We start from the raw sequence: 26,723 nt of genomic DNA on the forward strand, positions 1-26,723 counted from the left end.
GCCCTCGGCGGCGGCGCCGGCGGAGCCCGGGCGGCCACGTTAGGGTGTCCGAGGCGGAGGCTGACGACGCTCGTGCCGCCCGGGTGTTGGCTGCGAGAGCGAGAGGAGTTCTCCCGCCCCCTAGGTCTGCGCGAAAGCCCGTCGGCCCCGCGCCCACGGAATCTGCCCTTAGCGCCACTGGCCGCGGCCGCGGAGCGCGCGGCGCTCGGCTGGGGCAGGGCTGGCTGCGCGGCGAGGCGCGGGCGTTTAAAAGCCCGCAGCCGGCTCCCGGCCCTTTCTTCGCCCGGCCCCGGCGGGGGCGGCGTCTGTTCCGGGCAGAAACAATGGCGAGCGCTGGCCGGCCCCGTGCGCGCTGGGCTGAGCGGGGCGCAGCTGCTCCTCGGGGAGCGGAGGCCCCTCCCAGGCCGCGCCGCGCTGGAGGGCAGCGACGCCCAGCAGCTGTTGGGGGCCCCCTTTCTCTGGGGGTGCGGGGAGGGGGTGCGGCGCGGGCGCTTGGTCTGGCCTGCTTTGGACGAGCGGTGCCGCTAGCTGCAGAGCCGCCTTCTGGACGCCGGTTGGCCCAGGGTGGTGACTGTCGCGGTGGGAGATTGGAGACCTGCAGGCGGGTCTCCGGGGCACCCCCGCGGCTTGGCGATGTCTGGGAAGCCAGTGGTGACTTTCTCCTTCCCAGGTTTATTCTTAGCCTTCGATCTGTTTTGAGAGCTCTCGTAGTCGCCGTCCCACGGTTTCTGGGGTTTTTCCGCCTAAGACGCCATGGAGGTAACTGCTAGAAGAATGAACCCTGAGCGCAGCGCGGGATGGGAGCGCCGTTTACTTGACGCCCTCAGTACTTTAGTTGACTTGGGCACCGGGAGGCCAACTGGGTGAAGTAGCAGTGCCAACTAGCGTGGAGAGAACTTCGTGGCGAGGAGGGCAGGCTTTAGCGAATAGGATTGGTGATTCTCAGTGATTTGAGATCAGTTTCTAATGGCTGACTTGCCAGCTTTCCCCTTACGGCCTTCAAGTGGTTCTTACAGACTTCATCTGCTCGGGGCTTTGAGGCTTGCTCGGGGCTGTGAAAAGCCGTGCGGCTGCAGACAGCTGCGTAAATGTGCAGTAGAGAAGATCCCGGTGTTCATCGGCTTCACAAAAGGGCCTGTCACTCAGGTTCTGGAACAGCAGTGTGTACCTCCCCAGACAGCTCGTTGGATTATCAGTCAGGAGCGAGTAATTATGAGTCCCAAACCCAGTATTTCGGTTTTTGGTTGCTATTTTAAGTTCAGGTGGAATTAAAGTCTAAATACGATCCCTGATGTGGTAGGCACTACCCGGTGAGTTAGTGATGTTTGCGTTTGCCAGATGACAAAATTGAGTTTTGTGAGTAAACTGCAATAGAATCCAGGTCTGACTCTTCAGCGGACTCCCATCCAGCGATAGTCTCACAAAAGGTTTTTGAAGTTTAATTTAATTTACTCGAGAGTGACCTATTTTTACCTTCTTGGTATAGGAATATCAGCATTCCTATTTTATCAACTCCTCTTGTCACTGGCTACTTTTAGTTTTGTTTTTTTTCTAGGGTTGGGGGCTGTAGATGTATTTTCTCAGTCAGTTTCCTTAACAGAAATGAGAAACTATTTCATTTCATTTGGTTAAAAACTCAGTTTCAGTTCATACATAGATAGCTGACAGTTTGTTTCACAGTTGACCAGACATTTTAAAATGCCTTTTCTTGTTTGAATAAGCAATTTAAGGTTAAGTAAGGTTTTTGCAAAATAAGAAAATAACTGAAATCTTGCATTCATGGATTTTTTCCTGACAAAGCCAATCTTCCCAGAAATATTAGTCTTCCTATGTTTTCAGTTAATTTTTCCTTTTTTGCTTGGGGTATTTACAGGCAAGGGAGCAGTCTCACTTTATTTCATTAGGATATTTCTTGGCAGAGTGGCGCCTTTGTTCATCTTCATCTCACTGTTGACTGGATTGATAGCTAAATTGAGGGCAAATACAAATCGGATATATAGATATGTACATGGTTAACCAGGAGTTAACCATGGAGTTGAGTTTTTTTTTTTTTTTCTTCGACTATGAAGAATGAGTATTCTTGGGACCCTCCCTGGTGGTGCAGTGGTTAGGATGCAGCACTACAAGCCAGGTGCTGCCTCTTCAGTGTGAGTTCAATCTCTGCCCTGCAGGTGACCCACAGGGCTCAGCAGACCTCTCCTGACCCCCCACCCCCCACCCCCTTGTTTTCCTCAGCAATGTATTTCAGTACATCTGCCTGTTCTCCCCGTTCTGTCTCTGGTGAATCCTCTCGCCGCCCCTCCCCTGCACCTCTGGCCTGCACCCCAGCTCTGTATGCATAAACAAATAAATCTTTAAAAATAATAATGAGTACTGTTGGAAAATATGTATTTTAAGGGTGTATCTAACCTTTAATGGTATTCCAGTAGCATTTGATAGGCCAGGAAGGTGATTGTCATTTTCACCTGTGGAGACCAGAGGTTTGTCTCCCCTACTTTACATAGATGCCCTGAGGTTTTGGAATGGAAGTTAAGCTGAATATAGATCAGAGGACCACTTAGTTTCCCCCCCCAACCCCCACAAGTTTCTAATCCCAAATAGCTTTATTATATATAGTGTGTGTCGCCAACTGCAGATTGTATATCACTTATAAAAATTAATATTTTTTTATGTGGCCCTCCCTGGTGGCGCAGCGGGTTAAAGCACTGCACTAAGAAACTAAAGCCACTTCTGCAAGAGTTCGAGCCCTGATCCCCGCCTGCCCCGGAGGTGACCACATGGCGAGGCAGACCTCTCCTGACCCGCCCGCTGCTCCCCTCAGCAGTGTACTTCATCGATCTGCCTGTTCCTCTCCCCGCTCTGTCTCTGGTGAATCCTCTCACCCTCCGCATCTCTGGCCTGTACCCCAGTTCTGTTCGAATAAATAAATAAATCTTTTAAAAAATTAATATTTTTTATCATTTTTATAAAGCAGATTTTTAATTTAAAACATTTTTTAAAATATTAATGCATACAATAACTGGGGGACAGGCCACAAGTGCGAGGGATGAGAGTATTCACCAGAGACAGTGGGGAGCAGAAAAGGCATGCATTGAAATACTCTGTTGAGGGGAGCAGTGGGCAAGACAGGAAGGTTTGCTGCACCTTGTGGGTCACTCCCTGGCTGGGGGGTGGAACTTGTGCTGCTGTGGCTGTGGACAGCTTCACAGTGCTTCACTTTCACCCCTAGTTCCAGCAGGGAGTCCCCACATTTTTATCTTAATGTTTTTTTTTAAATAGATAAGTGAAACTTTTAAGTGAAGTTGTTGCTGATATTTGTTATTTGTGGCATTTCATTGAAAGAGTGCCAGAGTGAATAAATATTTTTATAAAAATTTACTACCAATTTGGGAAGTAGATTGTAGCTAAAGACTATTTTAAAAAAAAAAAGGAGGGGGAGTGCACTGAATTATGGTGATGGCACATGGGTGATTTGGTGATGGGAAGCCCACAGGGATTACACCTGAGATGGGAAAGGCACAAAATTCTGTAAAAATAAACCATTATTTTTTAAAAAGATGATTCTGTTTTGCTTGCAATAAATTTTTTTTTGAGTATTCCAGAAGCTGGAAATCAGGGAGGCTAGTAGTGATACTCCATGTATACATTTGTGTAGAATTTTTATTGGTAGCACAGTAGATTTCCTGCAATTTTGTGATAAGGGGACGTTCTGCACACATTATACTATTTAACTTGGTTTGAAAGTCATCTTTGCTTTTTTTTTTAAATTGTTTATGCATATAAGATTTGGGGTGTAGGTTAGAGGTATAGGGGGTGAGAATATTCAGCAGAGACAGTGGGAAGCAGAAGAGGCAGATGTACTGAAATACACTGCTGAAGGGAGCAGGGTGGAACAGGAGAGGTCTGCAGCGGGTCAGCTCCCTGGTCGGGGATTGAACTTATTAGGGCTGCAGTGGCAGCCAATAGCTTCATAGTGCTGAGTCCGAACCCCATGTGCCACCAGGGAGGCCCTCTGAAAGTCATTTTTAGAATGATAATCACCCTTATGTTCAAATTTTGGCATTTGCCATGAACTTTATGTATTTGGATTAAATGGGTTGTTGGCTTTATGGATTTGTTAATTTTTATTAATATAACATTGGTTTATAATCCTCTGTATGATTTAGGGGAATAGTTTTATATCTCTTCAGATAGATGTTTTTATGGTATTTTCTTTTATCTGTATTTCCTTTTAGGTCAAATGATAGTTATTTAAATCACTAACAAGTTTGGTATAGAATGTTATTTAAAATAGGCATATGTCAGTCTAATAATGGTGTGTTGGCTAAGTTTGAAGAATAATTCCATGATTTCCCCCACACACCAGGAAGTATTTGATGATGCATCTCCTGGAAAACAAAAAGAAATCCAAGAACCAGATCCTACCTATGAAGAAAAAATGGTATGTTCTGTGCATAGAATCTATACTAACTTTTTATTGGGTGATTAAATATGTACAGCTTTCTGTGTTTTTTTTTAATTGGTATGAAATATATTACTCTTATTTCAGCCCCATATATCTATTTAGTATTAGTGACAGAAAGATCCTGTGTTAGCAAATACCCAAGCTGTTCCTGATAGTACCTCATAATTTTAATAGTCTTCGAAGTTTAACTTCATAAATTTATCTCTTTCCCATCACTTAGTTCACTCTCCTTCCATTGGGTAGATTTTGTTTCTTTATTTGCCCCCTTTGCCTTGATCTGATCTCTTCAGATCTCTTCATATTTTTGCAGGGTAGTATGTGTGACACAAATCTGATTAAATGATGGGAACTTTCTGTAGTCTTTACAGTGCTTGTCATGTTTACGATGACCTTTATTGCAAGTCTTTACTCACTTCTTCCAAAGTTCTTTAGTCTCCTAGCTTCATTTCCCATTTCAATGTCATGATCTTCACTTTAACACTGTTCATCTAAGTTAAATATGGTGTCATTAAAAAACTTTTTTAAAAAAAATGCATAACTTTCATATAGTTGTAATGCTTTTGGATACTTCTGATACTTGCTTTGGTGGGTAAAGTGTGGTTCATTCTAAAACGGACATTTTAATCATCTGTAGGAAGATATATTAAATATTAAACCTATTGTCTGTAAAAGTTTGTTACCTGAAGACTAGGACTTCGAGGATATTAAATATATATATTTTTTTATTCTTTTGTAGTCTTGGTGTTTTAAAAAGGGACATTAAGATTAGTGATAAAGAGTGTGAAGAACTGCATTATGTTCATAAATACGTCCTTAACGTAAAGTTTTTCAAGCTTAATACTTTATTAAAATTAGACTTGGGCTAGCTGATGAATGACCAGTGTATTCCCCACTGCTGAATAAAATCATTTGTATTATATAATATGTTTAATTTTTTTATTTCATATTTTTCTCAACTGTTGAAATATTTATACAATAGCTTTATCATTCCAAGTTTTGCCAGGTCCACGTCATTTAACCACACTTGACATGACATGGAACAGTTCTGTCACAGTTCTGTGCCTTAGGCCCCTTGCCACTTCAGACCTGCTTTCTGTAACTACTTAGAATTTTGTGTGGTGGATCACACAGTGTGTTGGCTTTGGCTCTTTTGCCAAAATCTGTTAGCACATGATGCTGTTGACACTCATTTAGGTTGTTGGTTGTTGCTTGTTGGTATACTGGCCATTTTATATTGCTGCGGTCACTGTATGGAAGTGAGTTACATTGATACAGTGTCTTAATTTTTTTTCTTTTTTTTGGGGGGGTAGCAAACTGACCGAGCAAATCGATTTGAGTATTTATTAAAGCAGACTGAGCTGTTTGCACATTTCATTCAACCTGCTGCACAGAAGACTCCAACCTCACCTTTAAAGATGAAACCTGGGCGTCCACGAATAAAAAAGGATGAGAAACAGAACTTATTGTCAGTTGGGGAGTAAGTAGTAGTTTATACTTCATAGTTGAATCAGTTTATTCATTGGAGGCATAAGATAACTTACATTAAAAGTATGTATTTTAGAGTCCTCCCTGGTGGTACAGTGGGTTAAAGCACAGCACTATGAAGCTAGCAGAAGCCACTTCAACACAAGTTCAATCCCGTGCCAGGGAGATGACCCACATGGCTCAGCAGAGCTCTCTTGCTTACTGCCCCCTCAGCAGTGTATGTCTTCAGTATGCCTGTTCTGCCCCCCACTCTGTCTCTGGGGAATCCTCTCACCTTTCCTGCGCCTTTGGCCTGTACTCCAGTTCTGTATGCATAAATAAAAAGTATGTATTTCTGTGCTGTACTTATTGGTCTAGCTAATTGGCAGGGTATAGCTGTACATGTATAAATAAATGAAAATATGCATAATGCCCCATTTTTTTTTTGTAGCAGTTTATAGATTACAGCAACGTTATTGAGTAGGGAATTCAGGTGTTAGTCTCATTCCTTAAAGAGGAAACAAATATGGAGGTTAGTGGATCTATCTAACATATAGAAGTAACTAGAATAAGCTAAACTTGAACTTTGATCTCATTTATGTATTGTTTTAGTCTCCTTAACCACATGAGCATTTACTTGAAGAATATGCTGAATGTTGTGATGATTTATGCCACAGCAGTCTGTTTAAAATTTTGTTTTAGAATTTTCATGCTAGTTGGGTGACTTAACATGTTTATTGATAATTGATAGGCTTGGGGCAACCTCAGCTCTTTGAAATGGCTATGAGTAACATCCAAAATAAAATATGAAATGTGATCAGGAATTAAAATACTTTATATAAAAGAAATTACAAACTGTTACCAGCAATGTTAAATTTACTACAGAGTTTACAGAAATGGTAGTGTGAGCTCTGTCTTGAAAAAAAAAAAATAAATAAACATAATACCTTAGTTTTATTTGATATAATCTATTCCTCTGATTTATCTTTACCCATTTTTTCTAGTCAAAATACTTTTTTTTTAAAAAAAGATTTATTAATGCATACAAGTAGTGGGGTACAGGCCAGAGGGAGTTAGTGTGTGAGAGAATTCACCAGAGATGGAGTGGGGAGCAGAAAAGGTGGATTGACTAAAATCCACTGCTGAGGAGAGCAGTGGGCAAGACAGAAGAGGTCTGCTGTGCCATGTGGGTCACCTCCCTGGCCAGGGATCAAACTTGCGCTGCAGTGGTTATGAGAGCTTCATACTGCTGAGACTTAACACCTTGTGCCACCAGGGAGGCCCCTGTTTGCTTTTTTTAAATCTTAATGTAGGTATCTGTTAAAGAATTCCTGTGGAATCTTGGTTAGCTACTCAACTGTTAGTTGAAATAGTACATGATAATTAAAATTAAAGCCAAAATACAAGTCATCTGATTTTTATTTTAAACTTGACAGCTACCGACACCGTAGAACAGAGCAAGAGGAAGATGAAGAACTACTCACAGAAAGTTCCAAAGCTACCAATGTTTGCACTCGTTTTGAAGACTCGCCATCATGTATGCTATAAATGTTTTACTTTTTAAAAATGATCTTTGATTTGAGACACATTTGAGACAAACTAAAGGTTTTGAAGAGTCCTTTATTATGTGGGGAAGACAGCCACTGAGGGATAGAACTCACACACCAACTGGTTGTGGGACTGGTGCTTCCAGCTGGATTCCTGCACTACCGTCTTCTTCTCTTAACTGAGCTCTGCTGCTCATGCTCAGCAACTGCTTCTAGTGACTCAGAACTTGCAAATTCTTACTTTTAACATTCAGTAAAGAAGTAGTTGAGTAAACATGTTGTTGGCCCGAGGCCCAGGTTAAATCTGAATAGTTGATGGAACTGCCTACCTTATGTCTTGTCTTAAACGTTCACTGAGTTTTTTTCTTTTGTTTTTAGATGTGAAATGGGGTAAATTGAGAGATTATCAGGTCCGAGGATTAAATTGGCTCATTTCTCTGTATGAGAATGGCATCAATGGTATTCTTGCAGATGAAATGGTATGTATTTGGTAGTATTTTTATTCCTACTTTTAAAGATAAAACATGCCATTACATTCGTTAACATTAAGTCAGGATAGCACATACTTTTATTGCTTACAATTTGGAACTGTTGGTACACTAATCCTTTCAAACTGCTATAAGCAGCTTTAGTTTGTTGCTTATTGGGATCCGTATTTGAGTTGTAAGAGCTATCTGTGACGTGTAATAAATTTTAAAGTAGTATTTTTGGGGAAACACACTTTTAGTACTATGATTGAATTATTTCCCTTCTGTGAAAAAAAAGTTGGGGTCTTTTGCATGTTTATTGTCAAGTACTTTCTTGGTGGTGGCAGCTTGTCTAGTCCTGTCTCTTAAAAATTATCTCTTGTTTACTATTTACTAGTTATGTAGTGAATATTTTAAAAGGTTTCTATATAAGGGTAGTGCTAAAACTTCTAAATTATTTTGCAGAAGTATGGAGTCAAAATAAATGTATTTCATTTCTAGTTCTACTGAGTGACCTCGGAGGAGCTATTTAAACCTCTGGCCCTATGGGAATGGGATTTTCATCATAGACTTGTGAAGACTCAGTGATAGAACACTTGGGAAACTTGACACATGCCAAGTTCTTGAATTGTGTTAGCTATTGTAATCATAGACCTTACCCTTTAAATCTTCTCAGTAAATGTCAGGATGTATAAATATGAAGGATTTTTTTTTCCCTTTTTCATTGCTTTATGGTTATTTTGAAAATTTTCAGGGCCTGGGAAAGACTCTTCAAACAATCTCTCTTCTTGGCTATATGAAACATTATAGAAACATTCCTGGTCCTCATATGGTTTTGGTGCCTAAGTCCACGTTACACAACTGGATGAGTGAGTTCAAGAGATGGGTACCGACACTGAGATCTGTTTGCTTAATAGGAGATAAAGAACAAAGAGTAAGTGTATAGTATTGCAGTATACTTTTGATATTAAAAGAATTTGAAATAGGTTTGGAGGAGGGGACAACTGACGAGAGAGGTGGAAGAGAAGGGATGCGATAATTCACAAGTATTAGCAGCTTACAAATCTGATGTTTTGGTGGCTCAGAACTATGCTGGGTAAAGGAGTTGTGAGCTATAGGAAGTGATGCTTTTATAATTTCTCTTGCTTGTAGAAGTGGTTATATTAGAATCAGACTTTACATGCTAGAAAATCCTTTGTTTCTTAAAAGAAGTTTTGAGTGTGGAAGTGGGTGAAGTTTTTCAGGAGCCAGACTTTTTACATTAATGTAAGGAATGGAACTAGTCATAAAACACTAGTTGTTATAGACTGAGTTAATTATAGTAACCTGGTGAGTTAGTATGGGTGGTATCTATTGAAATAAATTACAGTGTTGATTGATTGACAAAAATACTATTAATGTAAAATTCAGATAAAAAATACCATTTGAAGGATCATGTACTTGTTTTTCCTTTGACTATAGTGATGATTCTCAATTTCTTTTTTCCTTTTATACACACTGAGTATTAGCTTAATCAAATTACTGTTTGAAGCCCAGTTATATAGCTATTCTATAGTTTACTCACCTGTAAAATAGGAACACTAATACTGCTGTCTTAGTATACTGTAAAAGTTTTTAAATAGCTGTAAAAACTTGATAAATAATCAAGTTCTGTTCGTGGTAGGAAAGCTAGTTATAGATGCTTGCATAATATAAATAAGTAGCTTTTTAAAATATTTTCATCCCTTTTTGCATTTTACATTGTCATCAGTAAATTTAGTTGATAGCTTACTTTTGCATGATAAAAATTTTTTTCTCTTGCCACACAGGCTGCTTTTGTCAGAGATGTTTTATTACCAGGAGAATGGGATGTGTGTGTTACATCTTACGAAATGCTTATTAAAGAGAAGTCTGTTTTCAAAAAATTTAATTGGAGATATTTAGTTATAGATGAAGCTCACAGGATCAAAAATGAAAAATCTAAGGTAATTTGATATTATTTTGAAAGATTTCTTTTTTAAGATTTATTTTATTTGTACATACAGAACTGGGGTACAGACCAGAGGCTCAGGGGCGGTGAGAGGCTTCACCAGAGGCAGTGGGGAGCAGAACAGGCAGATCGACGAAGTACACTGCTGAGGGGAGCAGCAGGGGGTCAGGAGAGGTCGGCTGCGCCATGTGGTCACCTCCGGGGCAGGCGGGAATCGAACTCATGCGGAAGTGGCTTTAGCTTCTCAGTGCAGTGCTTTAACCTGCTGCGCCACCAGGGAGGGCGGAAAGATTTATTTTTTATATACTTATTATATATACGAGAGCTGGGGTGTAGGCCAGAGGTGAGGGAAGTGAGAGCGTTCACTAGAGACAGAGCGGGGAGCGTACACTACTAAGGGGAGCAGCAGGTGAGACAGGAGAGGTCTGCTGTACCACGTGGGTCAGCTCCCTGGCCGGGGAACAGGCTGAGGCTGTAGTGGCTGGAGATAGCTTGGTAGTGCTGAGACTTAGGCCCTGTGCCACCAAGGAGGCCCAGTTATTTGATTCTAGATATGAAAACCATTTGTACTTTTATTTAGATTTTGACCAACACTCATAATTTTCTAATGGTGAATTTTGTTCTTTTAGCTGTCAGAAATAGTGAGGGAATTCAAGACTACAAACCGCCTACTACTAACTGGAACACCTCTGCAGAACAACTTGCATGAGCTCTGGTCACTTCTTAATTTTTTGTTGCCAGATGTTTTTAATTCAGCTGATGTAAGTAATGCTAATTGTTTTCTGGTTAAACTAAAAGTAATGTGTTTATTAGGTGCTGAACAGTTTTGCAATAGAATTGACCTGCCATTTAGTACTACTTGAGATAATCATTAATTTCCTCATGTTTTTTACAGTTAACCTGGTTGTAACCTGCAAAATTTTATGTAACCTAAGACATTTATTTTTGTGTCTTTTGGTTTCAATTTAGTTTTATAAATAATTGTTTCCTTGTGGAATGTCACAAAGTAGCATTTCTACTTGGTAGCCTTGTTGACCTCACTTTCAGTGGCCCTGAGTGGACTGCTTATGTTACAAAGGCCCTGTGAAGGGCATTTCCCAAGTGAAACTTCATACTGTGTGTGAGTCCCAGGGATGGCCTTGCCCCAAGATGATGTTCAGATTTGTTGGACCCTCTTACTGTTTTATTTAATGCTCTTAGAAACACAGGACCAGTCTTTACCTTTATAGATTATTTTTATTGGCAGATTAATTAGCTTTTTGCCCATTGGTAGTACCTAGAAATATAATCTACATGTCAAAAGTTTGTGCACATTAGTAATTGCAGTTTTTTTGTAGACCAGAGTTCATTTCTGGTGGCTGAATGTTGGGGAGGGGCTTTGGTGACCACTTAACTTAAGTAAGTTGTAAATAGATGTTCTTTTTGGTTTGTTGTATTAGGGTTGTTTTAAAAGAATAGAGAAATTTGTGTTCTTGAAAGACATTTATGCAGTCCCAGAAAGCTGCTTTATTTCTATACATTTTTGAATGTAGATGTTTTTGTGATTGAGATAATTTTTTTTACACATTGAAAGTCATTTGTTTAGTTTCTGTGAAAGCTTTGCTTCAGTTAACCCAGAAAATTCTTTTAGCTTACTGACCGAACCAAATAGATTACATTGTCAAGGAGAGGCTAGTGAAATTGTCCTTAGTCACATTCTACTCATGCACCAGTGAAATTCTGGTTATCTCGACCTCACTTTGAATAAATTGAATTAAAACGAATATTGCTGTGGAAACCTTATATTTGAATGGTCATAAAGAACAAACTATAAGATGATTTTTATTTTTAGGTTTTTACAAAGTCTTGAGGCAAGGAAAAATATTTTTCCATGTTTTCTAATAATTTTTATTAAATTTGCTTTCCAGTTGTCTTCACTGACATTAGGCCATGTTTTTGAGAGAAATGTTGAGGAAGTAATATGATTATCAAATTACTTTTCTGAAAATTCGTTGCTAACTGATGCATGTGTGAAAGATAGGGATATAAACAAAATGCTTTTTGAGGTTCACAACTTTAGTATTAGAAATTCTCAAAATCATTGTAGTGTTTGGCAAAATAGGTATTTTTAGCTCATATCATTGTTGACCCTAATGTTTTGTTTGTTAATCTAGGACTTTGATTCCTGGTTTGATACAAACAATTGTCTTGGGGATCAGAAGCTGGTTGAGAGGCTACATATGGTAAGTATTTTGGATTAGGGTTAAAGTACCCTGTATTTCTAATAGGAAAAATAATAGAGCCGTTTTGGCTATGCTTTAACCTGTTGTGCTACCAGGGAAGGCCCAGATAAGCTTTTTTAAATATATTTTACAGACAATTTTGAAATACTGAAATATTTATAGTATAGATAAGGTCATTTCCTTTTTCTTTTTGGCTCATTCAGGTTTTGCGCCCCTTCCTTCTTCGGAGAATTAAGGCTGATGTTGAGAAGAGTTTGCCTCCAAAGAAGGAAGTGAAAATCTACGTGGGTCTCAGTAAGATGCAGAGGGAATGGTATGTATTCTGAGAGGTTGGTAACCTAATGAGTACTCATTAATTCTCATTGGTATTTTGTTTTCTTAAATTGTAAGTTATCAAGGAATTTCTTTTTGCTGAATAGAAGTCAGCTATAGAATTTTCTAGGAAAATGACTTAAACCAAATTTTTGATGCAAAGTATTGAAACTGACAGAATATCAGGATGGGAGGCTTTGAATCATTAACTTTAAAGCACCAGAATTAGGTGAAATAAAAAAGTTGAAAGTCATTTAAGTTTCTCCTATCTTTATTTTTTCAACGTTTGTGGGTGTATGAAACTACTGATTTAGTTTAGCATTAAAACTTTTTTTTTTGTAGATAAGAAGCTTAATATGAATCATCAGTGTTAAGTGGCTTCAGGAAAACATGCTACTTTGGCATATATGAATATGAGTGTATTGTCAAGGAGGGAAATGAATAGTCACTCTGTTCTTTATTGTTTGCAACACCTCTTAGTTCATAATTTGCAAGGGGCTGGAGTTGGTAAAAGGACTGAACAGATGGGTGTATGTTATCTGGGAAAGAGGACCATCAGGGAATACAGGCTAGCCTCAGTCTTTCAACTTTAGAAATACAGGGTAGCAAAGCTAGTAGGCTTATCTGCTGTGACACTGATGGAGAGACCTAAGACTCAAGTCACTGTTAGGGAATGCAGGTGTTTTTCAGTCAGGCATGTAGTAAACTTTAATTAATCAGTCATAATTGTGACTTATATGTGACAAATATATGTTCCATATTTGAAGTTGTTAAACATAGGTTGTCTATTTTGTTCTGATGATTAGGGTGCTGAAACTGATATTTAAATACATAGCTCATTGCTGCAGGATAATCTTAAGAATTCATATTCTTAGGGATTCCAAAATCTTTGCAACCCAGACATTAGCTTTTGGCTGTAACTTAACTGCCTTCACATTTCAACTCCCCCCACCCCTTATTGGTTTTTACTTATATTTCAGTCATAATGTATTCATGTTACTCTTAACTTTCATGTCTTTTCAGGCTCTCCTTTCTTGGACTTACATTCTAAGTCTATAAGTGGCAGCAAAAGGGAATATTGGAGACTTCTTAACAATATTTTTCTAATTTTTAGGTATACTCGGATATTAATGAAGGATATAGATATACTAAACTCTGCAGGGAAGATGGACAAAATGAGGTTGTTGAACATCCTGATGCAGTTGAGGAAATGCTGTAATCATCCCTATCTCTTTGATGGAGCTGAACCTGGTCCACCTTATACAACAGATATGCATCTAGTCACCAACAGTGGCAAAATGGTGGTGTTGGACAAGCTGCTCCCTAAATTAAAAGAACAAGGTATCTATGTTATTGGCATCAAGTTTAGTAGTAGTGCAATTTTTAATAATGCTGATGTTAAAATGACAGATTGCTTGACTTTTAAGTGACTACTTGAACTGTGGGACATTTGAAAGCTGGTATGTGTTACTTGAATCTCCTTCCCTCCCCCTTTTCACCCACACACTGACTCCCTAAGTCTTTTAGAAAGTAATGAGCAGTTATGACAGTCACACTCTGGATTTTGGGAAAGAGTTCTCATATATGCTTTCTCAGACATATCAGCATTTTGTTCTAAAATGCCCTAAGTGCTCTTCTCTCCTGCACACACGTCTCACATTTTTTATGTATAGACAGTGGCGTTCTGTTTGTGGTATTGTTTTTAACTATTTATGGGCATTTTTTTTTTTACTAAATACATGCATGAGTCCAAGGCCATTTTATTTACATGCTGACTTTTTATGAAAAGAGTGTGACAAGTACACAGGTGTATTTAAATTACACGAATGGGGAGTAAATGTTAGCTTTAAAAGTTTCAGCTAATCCAAACTAAGTTTCAGCTCATTCATCTATTATGTGTATACTTTCCTAGATTATTTTGAAGCAAATCCTACATATCAGGCATTTCATACAGAAATTATTCTATAAAATAAAGCATTACAAAGTTGGAGCATTTCAGATTTCCCTTTTTGTGTTTCTCTGTACACTTTGTTAAGAATGACAGTTGCATAAGTAGATGAATCTTATTGGATATTTGCTATCAGAAACAGTAGTAAGAGTGGTCAGTAAATTTATTTTATACCTTTTTTTAATAAAAAGTTTATTTTATTTATGCATCGAAGAACTGGGGTGTAGGCCAGAGGTGGGTGGATGGTGAGAGTGTTCACGAGAGACAGAGTGGTGCTCAGAAAAGGCAGATTGACTAAAATACTGCTGAGAGAAGCAGCAGGTGAGACAGTAGATGTTTGCTGTACCATGTGGGTCACCTCCGTGGCTGGGATTGAATTTGTGCTGCACTGGCTGTAGATAGCTTGATAGTGCTGTGACTTAACCCCTTCAGCCCCCAGGAGGATCCTTACATCTTTTTTTTCTTTTTCTTTTGTGTGTGTATGCATGCATGTATGTGTATATGTATACATGTGTGTATGCGTATACGTAGACATATGTATATACGTATGTATGGGTATATATGCACACACACATGTATACACACATACATAAATTTGAATCTGTTTTTGTGTCTTTTGGGTAGATACCTAGGAGTGGTATTGTTGAGCTGTAGGGAAGCTCCATATTTAGCAGTTTGAGGAACCTCCAAACAGTTTTCCATAGTGGTTGTACTAGTTTGCATTCCCATCAGCAGTGCAGGAGAGTTCCTTTTTCCTCCACATCCTTGCCAACATTTGTTGTTGCTAGTTGTTTGAAGATGTGCCATTCTCACTGGGGTGAGGTGATATCTCATTGTGGTTTTAATTTGTATCTCCCTTATTACAAGTGATGTTGAACATTTTTTCATATGCTTGTTGGCCATCTGCATTTCCTTTTTGGAGAAAGTCTTTTTAGCTCTTCTGACTTCTGACCCTTTTTTTTTTTTAAATAATAGTTTCTTTGCCCATTTTTTGATGGGGTTGTGTACTTTATTTTTGTTGAGTTTCATCAGTTCTCCTTTTATTTTTTGTGATCAATCTTTTATTGCTAGTTTTGTGTGAGAAAATTTTTATCCCAATCAGTGGGATGTCTGTTTTTTGTAATGTCTCTTTTGCTGTACAGAAGCTCTTTAACTTGATGTAGTCCCATCTATTTATCCTTGCCTTCACTATCATCCTTATAGCTTTTTATGAAAATGTATTTCTGAAATACTTTCATTGAAAACTTAGTAATTAAAGGAATTGGAATTGGTAGGGGTACTAATGAAATCTGTGTTAAACTTTTCAGGGATATGGAAAATAGTGAATCGTCCATGCACTTGGGGTATGGGAAAGTGGAATAGCAATAGATTATCAGCATCAGCTTCTAAGACATAATACTTTTCTAATCATTTTTCATAATTCTTCAGCTGGTTGAAGAACTAGAAGACAATTGAATAATTTGAATCAATTAAGTGAAAGGCTGCTAGTATAGATATGAGGTGCATATTTAAGGTCCTTTGGTCTGGCAGGGTCTTGAGTACTAGGATTGTGATGGGAGATGTGTAGACCATGCATATGGAGGGAGCACTTGCTCTGGAAAATTATTTTTAATTTTATGTGGAATAAAGAAATGATTATCTTCGCGATGGATTGTCAAAACCTCCCAGGCCAGATGCAAGTACCTTCCCAGTTGAACTCAACCCGTACTATGTATTATAAGAATATTACACTTTACTATTTATTTGTTCCACGGTGAGAAAGATGTAGGGAATGACTGGCTTGGTTGGTAACATACATTTTTCTTATAATCAATGAGGTCATTTGGAATTACGGTGTAATGGTTAGCCTTAAATTAAAACAAATTTTACTTTTGCAATCTCTGACAATGGACTGTTACATTCTCCCTCAGGTTCACGGGTGCTCATCTTCAGTCAGATGACAAGAGTATTGGACATTTTGGAAGATTACTGCATGTGGAGAAATTATGAATACTGCAGATTGGATGGGCAAACACCCCATGATGAGAGACAAGTGAGTAGAATACAGGGAAAGGAGATAACAAAAAAACACCAGAGCGAACAATTTTCTGACAATGTTTTATATATTTTTTGTCTGTCAGGACTCTATCAATGCATACAATGAACCAAACAGCTCGAAGTTTGTTTTCATGTTAAGCACACGTGCTGGTGGTCTTGGTATCAATCTTGCTACGGCTGATGTGGTCATTTTGTATGATTCAGATTGGAATCCCCAAGTTGATCTCCAGGCTATGGTAAGCAGATAACAAATGCATTCTATCTTGTTTTGGTTAAAACAAGCTAATAAACAGCCTACAGATATTAGGAACTTACCCAGATCCTGTAGTTGGAGGATATTTGCAGTGATCTTCTGTCTAAACAGGGGTGTTTCTATCTTAACCACTTTGCCAGGTCTTAAGAACTTGGAGGCCTATTCTGTCCTCTGTAGCCTAGTGGCAAAAGAGAGCTGAGGATTGCCCAGGGAATTTTTTTTTTTTTTAAAGATTTATTTATTTGTGCTTACAGAACTGGGGTACAGGCCAGAGGCTCAGGGGCGGCGAGAGGCTTCACCAAAGACAGAGTGGGGAGCAGAACAGGCAGATCGACGAAAAGTACACTGCTGAGGGGAGCAGCGGGCGGGTCAGGAGAGGTCTGCCTCACCATGTGGTCACCTCCGAGGCAGGCGGGAATCGAACTCATGCGAAAGTGGCTTTAGCTTCTTAATGCTGTGCTTTAACCCGCTGTGCCACCAGGGAGGGCCTGTCCAGGGAATTTTTTATGGATCAGACTTGTAAGTGCTCCCACATTCACTGGCCACAACAATTCTCATAGCATAATTGACTGCAAGGGAATTGGTAAATGATACATAGTTGTGTTCTAGGAGGGAAAGGAAATGAGTTTGTTAAACTACTATCCTGTTTTCCTGTCACATGAGATGCTTAAAATATATGCCCTTGTGTGGGAATACCGTTAACAGATCAGAAAGTTAATTCTTATGTTGAAAAATACTATCTGTAGATTGTAGATTAATATGAAAACAAAAATCTTAAGTTTGATATTTCTAATAATTTGAATCCCCATAAATCCAACTGTGAAATTACTTGCCTTTTATCCTCTGGTCTTTGTGTAAAGGTGGCTGGGGAAAATTAAATTTGAAACATGGGTCTTTTGTAGGAATGTGGTCTGTGAATTTACCAGAAGTGACACAAAAGATAAAATTCAAATTAACTTTACTACTTGTATATAGTTGTGTGATTTGTAAATACTAATGTTTTGACATTGTGGAGTTCATTTACCACGGTACTTCTAAATTTCAGGTGAAAATTTGATTCAGGTAGAAAAACTTTGAATTTAAACTTAAGGTTAAAAGATCTTGAAAAACTTATTAGCAAACTTGAAAAAAATTTTATCTGGCTGCCATTAGATCATTGGTGTAATCTTATACAGTTAATCTGATGCATCTAACGTGACAGGAGGACAGTAGCTTAACAGACTCATTCATAGCCGGAGCAGCTGTTTCGTGCCTCCATACAGGTTTCTTTGTGGGATAACGGATTTGATCTTCACAAGTAACAGAGAATCTAACAGTGTAATACAAATCTGTTTTTATTAGGGTTTTCTAATATATTTTAAGCTGTCCTTCAGAATATTTCATTTTTCTGTTTATATAGTCAAATATTATTTTTGTGTATTTCTAACTTCAAAGTAACATGGTAATTTGCTTAGGATCGAGCACACAGAATTGGACAAACTAAGACAGTCAGAGTGTTCCGCTTTATAACTGATAACACCGTGGAAGAGAGAATAGTTGAGCGCGCCGAGATGAAACTCAGACTGGATTCCATAGTCATCCAGCAAGGTAAGTCCAGGAACTGAAAGTTTCTTTTGGATGGTGTAATGGCTGGTTATTTTTTTACCCCTCTCATTCACCCAGACTCTGCTGTGTAGTTCTTGTTTTTAATTATTCTCATCTATAAAATACTTTTTAAAGGATTAAAAATTACTGACCTACAAGAGTAGAAATTCATCTTGATAAATTTAGGGAAGCTGTTTGTATCTGTTGACTTAAATATCTTTTGGGGGGCAAGTTTTGAAGCAAAATTTTGTGCTCCTACCTTTGTTAATTCCATTTGTGGGTATATTTAAACTGCAAAGCTTGAATACATTCAGCTGCTACTGGCTTGAAACTGAGAAACGAGGTTAAAAGCATGAGAAAACATAACATTTTGTTTGAAAAGCTTCCTCCCTATGCAACAGGAAAATTGTTTTAGTAAGACTGAGAACATGATGATAGCGCTGAGGTAGCTGTCAATCCAAAGAAACATTTTGTGGATATACCCAAGTTTCTTAACAGCCACAGATACTGTGCATTTTATTGGGGAGTCCAAAACTGTGGTACTATCTGCTAGCTTTTGTAAGTTTGGTGGTTTTTATAAATATTTTGCTTTGTCAAATTATCCAGTATTTTTACCTTTGTCATTTTGGTTTGCTTTCCCTAAGCACTTTTCATTTTGTTGTAAGTAGCAGCATTTCATCTGATGGCTGAATAATACTCTGTTTAGATATATGCTGTGTCTTCCTAACCCAGTCCTCAGTTGGCACTTAGATCAATGTCTGATTTAGTTTTTAAAGTTGCAGATTACCTTCCGAAACCGCTGCTGTACCTACATTCTCATCAACTGTGTGTTTACGGTTCCTCTTTCTCCACATCCTTCCCAGCATTGTTGCAGGTGTTTTTAACGTGAGCCACGCTCATTGGTGATGCTTCCTTGTGGCTTTGACCTGCTGTCTCCGTTATTAGAAGCAAAGATGCAATTTCCCCACATCTCTTTCATGGACCTTCTGGATATTCTCTTTGGTGAATTGTTAGTTGAGATCTGCTGCCCATTTATAAACCTATAATACATATAACAAGTGGATTTATTTTTGGACTTTTCATTGTTTCATTGATCGATGTGTTTTTTCATGCTAATGCCATAATTGTTTCCTTACAGCATAAAGTCATGTAATGCAATGATCCTTTTTTTTCTCCTTATTTTGTGTGATTGCTTTTGTTACTTGAATCAAAATGATTCAGTATTACATTTCAGTTAAAATTTCAAGTATTCCAAGTTCCCATAAAATTAAGTTTGTTCAATTAACATTACACAGCACAATCTTTTTCTCCCCCCCAGGAAGACTTGTGGATCAGAATCTAAACAAAATTGGGAAAGATGAAATGCTTCAGATGATCAGACATGGCGCAACACATGTATTTGCTTCAAAGGAAAGTGAGATTACAGATGAGGATATTGATGGTATTTTGGAAAGAGGTGCAAAGAAGGTGAGACGTAGATTAAATGGTATTTTTAGTATATGAATTTTTAGTAGGAATTCTTGAGAAATGCATTATAAAAGAAAGCATTTGTGGATGTAAAGCATTATTCATTTTGAATATAGTTCTCATGCTTTTTATACTTGTTAACATCTGACAAAGTTCTTTTGTTCCCTAGACAGCAGAGATGAATGAAAAACTCTCCAAGATGGGTGAAAGCTCACTTAGAAACTTTACAATGGATACAGAGTCGAGCGTTTATAACTTTGAAGGAGAAGATTATAGGGAAAAACAAAAGGTAATTTAGAAAGAGGTCTTGGTTATTTGAAACTTGGAATTTGAAGTGTTAGGTGTAGTGTCTTGTAAACTTCCTCAGAACTAATTTCCTTTTGTTCACATCTACGTTACTTTTGTGTTACATTTAGTGCCCAAATTTTAATTGGCAAGCTCTAAACAGTTTTACAGTTGTTACATACAAAGTTTACTGTCCACTGTTACAGTGGAGTGTGTTGTGTGGGGCAAATAGTGATGTAGTATAGTTGAGAGTTAGTCACTGGCGACCTGAAGTCGCGGCACCTCATTGAGTTTTTGTTAACAGTGGAATTGATTGGTAATAATCAAAGGGAAAGTTTTATTTTGTAAAAGAAATTGGCTATTTTTATACAGAGTAGAAGGAGAAAAATTCTTCCTTAACATTTAAATATGTATGATCTCCAGATTTTTTCTAGGCCACATGTATGTACATTTTATACTAATTCAGGTCACAGTGAAATGCTGTCTGCTGCTGTGTACATTCTGTAGCACCCAAGAGGATTATCTTCACTTTAGTTAATAGTTGAATTTCCTGTGCTACTCTTTAGCAAAGTCCTATATGCTAATCAGTGTTCAACAGAATATAGTCCCTGTCCTTGTAGTTTATAGTCCAAGTTTTATGATAATCTTTCCATTGATAAATAATTGTTATAATGTTGTACAAATACGAATGGCATTGTGTGTAAGCTGTGTGATTGTATAATTAAAGTTGTTCATTTGAGTTGTTTCCCACCTGCAAGATTGCATTCACAGAGTGGATTGAACCGCCTAAGCGAGAAAGAAAAGCCAACTATGCTGTTGATGCCTATTTCAGGGAAGCTCTTCGTGTCAGTGAACCAAAAGCACCCAAGGTGAGAGAACCAAAATACCAGAAATGTAAATTACTTTTCGTGACATTCTTGCAGTAAAATTAGATTGAGAATTACATTTTCTGTGATAAAGTGTGCCTCCTTGAATTTTTAGTTGAATTTTCTAAGCACTAACTTTGGATGTGCATTTAGTGGTTGTCATTTCAGTTTTACTGAAAGATGCTGTAAGTTGCTTAGGGAAATGTATTGACTTGTTTGGTTTATGAAATGAAGAAGATAAACGATGAATTCAAAGCAGAGTTGCTGCTTTTTATTGATATACCTTTGATTAAAATTTTTGTAATTTAGGTAATGTTCATATTTTGGAAGTACAGGGTTCCCCCCTAAGACACCCCCACCCCCAGAGTCCTCAGAATCCACCTCCATTGTCCATTTTGCTCTCTCTCCATTGTATTCTTTTGTCCTGTCCCTGTTGGTGCTATATGTGAACTGTGGTGAACTGTTCAGGGCTAGTTTGTGCCTTTGTCCATGTGTGGTCCTGTTCCTTTTTACAGTGTTATTTTTCTTTTTCTTTAGGCTCCTCGACCTCCAAAACAACCAAATGTCCAGGATTTCCAATTCTTTCCTCCACGCTTATTTGAATTATTGGAAAAAGAAATTTTATATTACAGAAAAACTATTGGGTACAAGGTAATGGAAATTCTCCACTTTGTGTCCTTTCCTTATTCCAGCACCATTGAGAGTGTAGACGTGTTATTTCTTAATACTCAGTTATTGTAAGCTTCACTGAAAAGGAACATGATTCATCTTAGTTGTATATGTAAAGTGCATAAAGTTGAATCTCCCACTCTTTTAAAAGAAAAAAATATATAACCTGGTTTGTTTTTAATGTAATGGTATGTATTTTTTCATGGTTAGTTAATCATGTTCTTCTAAAATTAAAGACAAAACTTATTAATTGATGATAGAAAAAAATACTTTTAGGTACCTCGAAATCCTGACCTACCAAATGCAGCACAGGCACAAAAAGAAGAACAGCTGAAAATTGACGAAGCTGAGCCCCTTAATGATGAAGAGTTAGAGGAAAAAGAGAAACTTCTGACGCAGGTACATCCTTCAAGCAACACAAAATTTACTGTTATTTTATGAGGTGCTGTGTTAAAAGTTGTGTTGGGAAATAGAGAAAATCAAAGTTTGCTTTCAGCTAGAGTCATTAATTGGAGCGGATAAGCATGATATATAGGTAAGTGCTATATTTTGATTGTCATTAGCTGTTGTGGTTGGTGAGATGATTTTAGATTTTCCCTAAACTTGGTAGAGGGGTGTCCTTTTTATTATCTTTCTTCCAGTGTTCCCATTTTTCTTTTCCTGTGAATAGTCTTGTGTTGTTGCTATAAACTGTTGTTCTCGAACACAAATCTTTGCGAGGTACTTAAACATCCTCTTCATTTACAGTTAAGGTTCTAATTTTCCTTTTGTTTCCCACTCGCTTGTAACTTTGCTGTACAGCCTATATACCCATTTTTTCTTGTAAACTTAAAATTTAGTGAAAATGTCACCTTTTCATGTGGTATTCCTTACTCTTTTGCTCAGATTTAATTGCTTGGGTAGTGTATCTAAGCAACATATGATGTATTGAAAGCATGTAAAAAAAGGAAAAGTTACTACGTTAAAAAAAGTTTAAGCTAGGAGCTCCAAAAATTATTTTTCATAATACTTTGAAACATTAGTAAAGTAAAATAGCTTCTTTTCCAGGTTTGTTGTGCTTTGAGTAAATATTTTTTGTTTCTATTACTTTGAAGGGATTTACTAATTGGAATAAGAGAGATTTTAATCAGTTTATCAAAGCTAATGAGAAGTGGGGTCGTGATGATATTGAAAATATAGCAAGAGAAGTAGAAGGAAAAACTCCAGAAGAAGTCATTGAATACTCAGGTAATTCTTTTATTATTTTAATAGATGAAAAATTGTTCTTAGACTTTGGGAGAACTATTGGAAAGGTCTTGTTTTCTTACTCTGAATTATGTTTGTGAAACTGACTTTTGCCACACTTAGTGCTTGTTTTATGTTTTTAAAATTGATTATAAAATACACCCTTCTTTAAAATGGCATAGTTACTTAATTATTTTTAACCCTTAACTAACGCCAGCCAAGAAACAAGAACAAGACCCTGCATAATTGTGCTTTTATTTTTCTCATAGTAATTTCTCAAGTATGACATGCCTGTGCTTTTTGATGTTAGTTGGATTTCGAGTGAATGTGTATAATTGTGCTGTGTGAGCAGAAATATAACATAACCTAAGTCAGAAATGGAACATACTTAAGCCATCTGGTTCATCTTATTTTAGCAGAAACTGAGAAATATTGTAACTGTGATTGGCTTTGTAGTATTAGATGTGGGAAAATAAGAGCATTTTTTAATACCTAGCAAATAAATTAGTACATTTATACTAATAGGGTTTTTTTCCCTCCCCATCCTTGCACTCCATCGCACCTGCATAACGTTCATTGTATTACAGCTGTGTTCTGGGAACGATGCAATGAGCTCCAGGACATAGAGAAGATTATGGCTCAGATTGAGAGGGGAGAGGCAAGAATTCAAAGAAGAATTAGTATCAAAAAAGCACTTGACACAAAGGTATTATTCAAATGTTAAAGTTTGCTCAGTAACCTCAGTAGAATTTACCTGTTTACAGGTACTATATCTGGGTTAGAGGTATGGGTTATAGGTACTAAGGTTAACCCTTTCCTTACATTAGTATCAGAAGTCGGAATATATATTTCTCTACAGTACTAAAATCTAAAAGGCTGTTTCAGAATAAATGTTATATAATGTATTAAGGCTTTGGCTGGAAAATTCTGATTTCAGATACTACACGTATATAACTAATTTTACTAAACCCAAGTTTGAGTACAGGTTATATAATCCTATATAATATAAAATCCAATTTTGATAGATTGGACGGTACAAAGCACCTTTTCATCAGCTGAGAATATCATATGGTACAAACAAAGGAAAGAACTACACTGAAGAAGAGGATCGTTTCCTGATCTGTATGCTTCACAAGCTTGGATTTGACAAAGAAAATGTTTATGATGAGTTACGGCAGTGTATTCGCAACTCTCCTCAGTTCAGATTTGACTGGTTTCTTAAGTCCAGAACTGCCATGGTGAGTGCTTGGGTCATTTGTGCAACAAAGCAAAAGCAAGTAGTTTGGAGAAATTTTATTTAATATTCTTTTTCTTTCTTTTTTTTTTAAAGATTTATTTATTTTGTGCATACAGAACTGAGGTACAGGCCAGAGACTCAGGGGTGGCGAACGACTTCACCAGAGTCAGAGTGGGGAGCAGAACAGGCAGATCAACGAAGTACACTGCTGAGGGGAGCAGTGGGTGGGTCAGGAGAGGTCTGCCACACCATGTGGTCACCTCCGGGGCAAGCGGGAATCGAACTCATGCAAAAGTGGTTTCAGCTTTTTAGTGCAGTGCTTTAACCCGCTGCGCAACCAGGGAGGGCCTAATATTCTTTATTTTTAAATTAGAAAATTGTGTTGCAATTACCTTGGAAGTAAATTTTTGCTACAATATTGTCAGGTTAAAGTGTTTTTTTTATTTTTTTTATTTTTTTTAACTGAGGTAATATTACCGTCGAGTGTAACCACAGCAGTCCACCCGCAGTAAATCATTCATAGCGCACAGGTCATCCCTGTGCTCCCTTTCCCCACCTCACTCCCCTGTGGATGATTCATTTCTGCAGCCCGCTATTTTGGGTTAGTTTTTAAGCTTGTCTTTATCTGACTATAAACTTAAAAACTTGCACTGTTTAGTTGTTATTTAACACATTGGTGGTATCACCTGGTATTTGTTTTTCCTTCTGACTTAGTTCGCTTGGTGTATCACTGCAGCTGTCAGAGGAAGTGCTCTCTGTCACTGCAAATGTTCTAAATCTCCTGTAGTAAGTCTCTAGTTGTATTTTAAAAGGACTTGGTTAGATTTATAAAGTGCTAACACTATAAGAAAAACACAGTTTAGCTCAGTCAGTAACTAGCAGTAATGCAGATAGACTTGTTTTCTACTCCGTCTGCCCTACCCTTTAAAGTCCTACCTGAAGGTTCTAGATCTGTAGGAAGAGAAGAGATAGAACATCTCATAAACTTCCGTGGCTGTCTTCCCCAAATTCCCAAAATCGTAGTACATTGTCTGCCCTGACTCCTGGTGATGCTTTTGAAGGGAAGGTTGTGTGCCTGTTACTGTTCGCTCTAGTTGATTTTGACTCTGAAATACACAAATGTTGACCTTTTTAAGCTTTTAGATATAAATAGCAGTTTTTGGCATAGAAATAAATAGCAGTATTGCATGTAATTTGAGGTATGTGTGCTTTTAATGCTTTAATTCCTAGGTGAAGGAAGGATTTATGATGAATACCTGACAGCATGAGTTTCAATAAGGAAGTAAAAACATTTACAAATACCTGTCATGTTTCATAGCATGGATTGTGTGTGACAGTCACTTCCTTTTATAAAATTTTTATTGGGAGATATGTAGATAATTTTTTATTACCTTATTAAAGCACCTTTGTTTAAAAATTGTAAATAATGAAAACTTAAAGGTAGAAAATGCATATTTATCTTATAAATTAATGTTTATGTTCAGGAGCTCCAGCGGAGGTGTAATACCTTAATTACCTTGATAGAAAGAGAAAACATGGAGTTAGAGGAAAAGGAGAAGGCAGAGAAAAAGAAAAGAGGACCAAAGCCTTCCGTAAGTGTCACAAATTTGTAGATATTTTCTTAGAGGATGTGACCTTTTTAAGATTCTGGACATTGTTGGTATATTTGTTTTCGTAAATAATAGTCCTAAGTCACTTAAAGTTTAACTGAATTGCATCATGTTGTGGTGTTTCATAATACAGGGATTAAATTCGATTTAGTGAAAATTCGTTACTGTGTCAGTAAAATGAGTAGGTAAATTTTTTCAAAAATCCAAATTATTTTGGGTAAGAATATGGTACTTGCTGCTACATGGGGATGCTTTTCCCATTGATAATAGCTGGTGATGAAAATAAGCCTTTGTTTGTTTGTAGACGCAGAAACGTAAAATGGATGGAGCACCTGATGGTCGAGGAAGAAAAAAGAAGCTGAAACTATGAATGCGTATTTGTTTCATCATCACTAACGTTAAACCAGTAGTTCTTTAATTTACGGGTCTTCATAAGATGTACTGTACAATGCTCAATTGTTATGTCATTCAGACATCAGGTTCATCTGTTTACTGAGCTAGAGACATATAGTATATAGTTTCACTTTTTTAAACACAACAGCTGTGCTGAAATTTTTTTTTATCATAACACTTGAATAAAATAGGCATCATTTACTAATAAATGTTTCATTTGATTTCTTTTTCCATTTGTGAAGATTGTGACTGTTTATCAACTCTTAATTTCTATACTTGTAAAGCTTAAAAAAAGCAAACATCTTAAAAAAAGCAAACAACAGAAAAAAATTGCAAATGACATCCACCCCTTCAGTCTTAGTTGTGTAACTGTAATTCACTTTGCCTTTGCAGAAATTTGGGTATCTTCTTTGTAGTGCTATTGAGTCTTACCTGGAGAGATTATGTAAATTGCATTCTCCTTGCTTATTATATGAGTAGGATGAGAGAAAAAGGCAACACCAATTATTAAATTCTATGCACATTTCTGTTACATTTTCTGTTTCTAGTGTTGGTTCTGAAATGGATATGCCCTATTCCTTTGGAAGAATGGCCTTTTAGTTGTATAGCCAAAGACATTTAGTATGTTCTGGTTCCTTAAGGTGTTATTGTACCATTTTGTAAAAGGAGTATTATTATTATGTTATTATTTTTTAATGTTTGGT

General features: G+C 37.5%; 1 protein-coding gene across 1 annotated transcript in view; it reads left to right on the plus strand.

Moving 5' to 3' along the window:
- SMARCA5 (SWI/SNF related, matrix associated, actin dependent regulator of chromatin, subfamily a, member 5) overlaps positions 1-26,220 on the plus strand; it is a 27,314-nt gene extending 1,094 nt beyond the window's left edge. The window contains exons 2-24 of the mRNA XM_012726757.1: positions 4,330-4,441; positions 5,776-5,942; positions 7,366-7,466; positions 7,855-7,955; positions 8,698-8,877; positions 9,752-9,907; positions 10,542-10,673; positions 12,066-12,134; positions 12,338-12,447; positions 13,561-13,787; positions 16,305-16,426; positions 16,515-16,667; positions 18,139-18,271; positions 19,587-19,735; positions 19,905-20,024; positions 20,779-20,889; positions 21,424-21,537; positions 21,832-21,954; positions 22,650-22,782; positions 23,367-23,485; positions 23,805-24,017; positions 25,501-25,608; positions 25,931-26,220. Coding sequence (XP_012582211.1) covers positions 4,330-4,441; positions 5,776-5,942; positions 7,366-7,466; positions 7,855-7,955; positions 8,698-8,877; positions 9,752-9,907; positions 10,542-10,673; positions 12,066-12,134; positions 12,338-12,447; positions 13,561-13,787; positions 16,305-16,426; positions 16,515-16,667; positions 18,139-18,271; positions 19,587-19,735; positions 19,905-20,024; positions 20,779-20,889; positions 21,424-21,537; positions 21,832-21,954; positions 22,650-22,782; positions 23,367-23,485; positions 23,805-24,017; positions 25,501-25,608; positions 25,931-25,996 — 3,019 coding nt within the window. The 3' untranslated portion in view covers positions 25,997-26,220. The remainder of the gene's footprint in view (positions 1-4,329; positions 4,442-5,775; positions 5,943-7,365; positions 7,467-7,854; positions 7,956-8,697; positions 8,878-9,751; positions 9,908-10,541; positions 10,674-12,065; positions 12,135-12,337; positions 12,448-13,560; positions 13,788-16,304; positions 16,427-16,514; positions 16,668-18,138; positions 18,272-19,586; positions 19,736-19,904; positions 20,025-20,778; positions 20,890-21,423; positions 21,538-21,831; positions 21,955-22,649; positions 22,783-23,366; positions 23,486-23,804; positions 24,018-25,500; positions 25,609-25,930) is intronic.
- Positions 26,221-26,723: the final 503 nt, after the last annotated feature.

Source organism: Condylura cristata, unplaced genomic scaffold (genome assembly GCF_000260355.1).
Source record: "Condylura cristata isolate star-nosed mole 26May11 unplaced genomic scaffold, ConCri1.0 scaffold00018, whole genome shotgun sequence".
In the NCBI taxonomy this organism is placed as follows: Eukaryota; Metazoa; Chordata; class Mammalia; order Eulipotyphla; family Talpidae; genus Condylura; species Condylura cristata.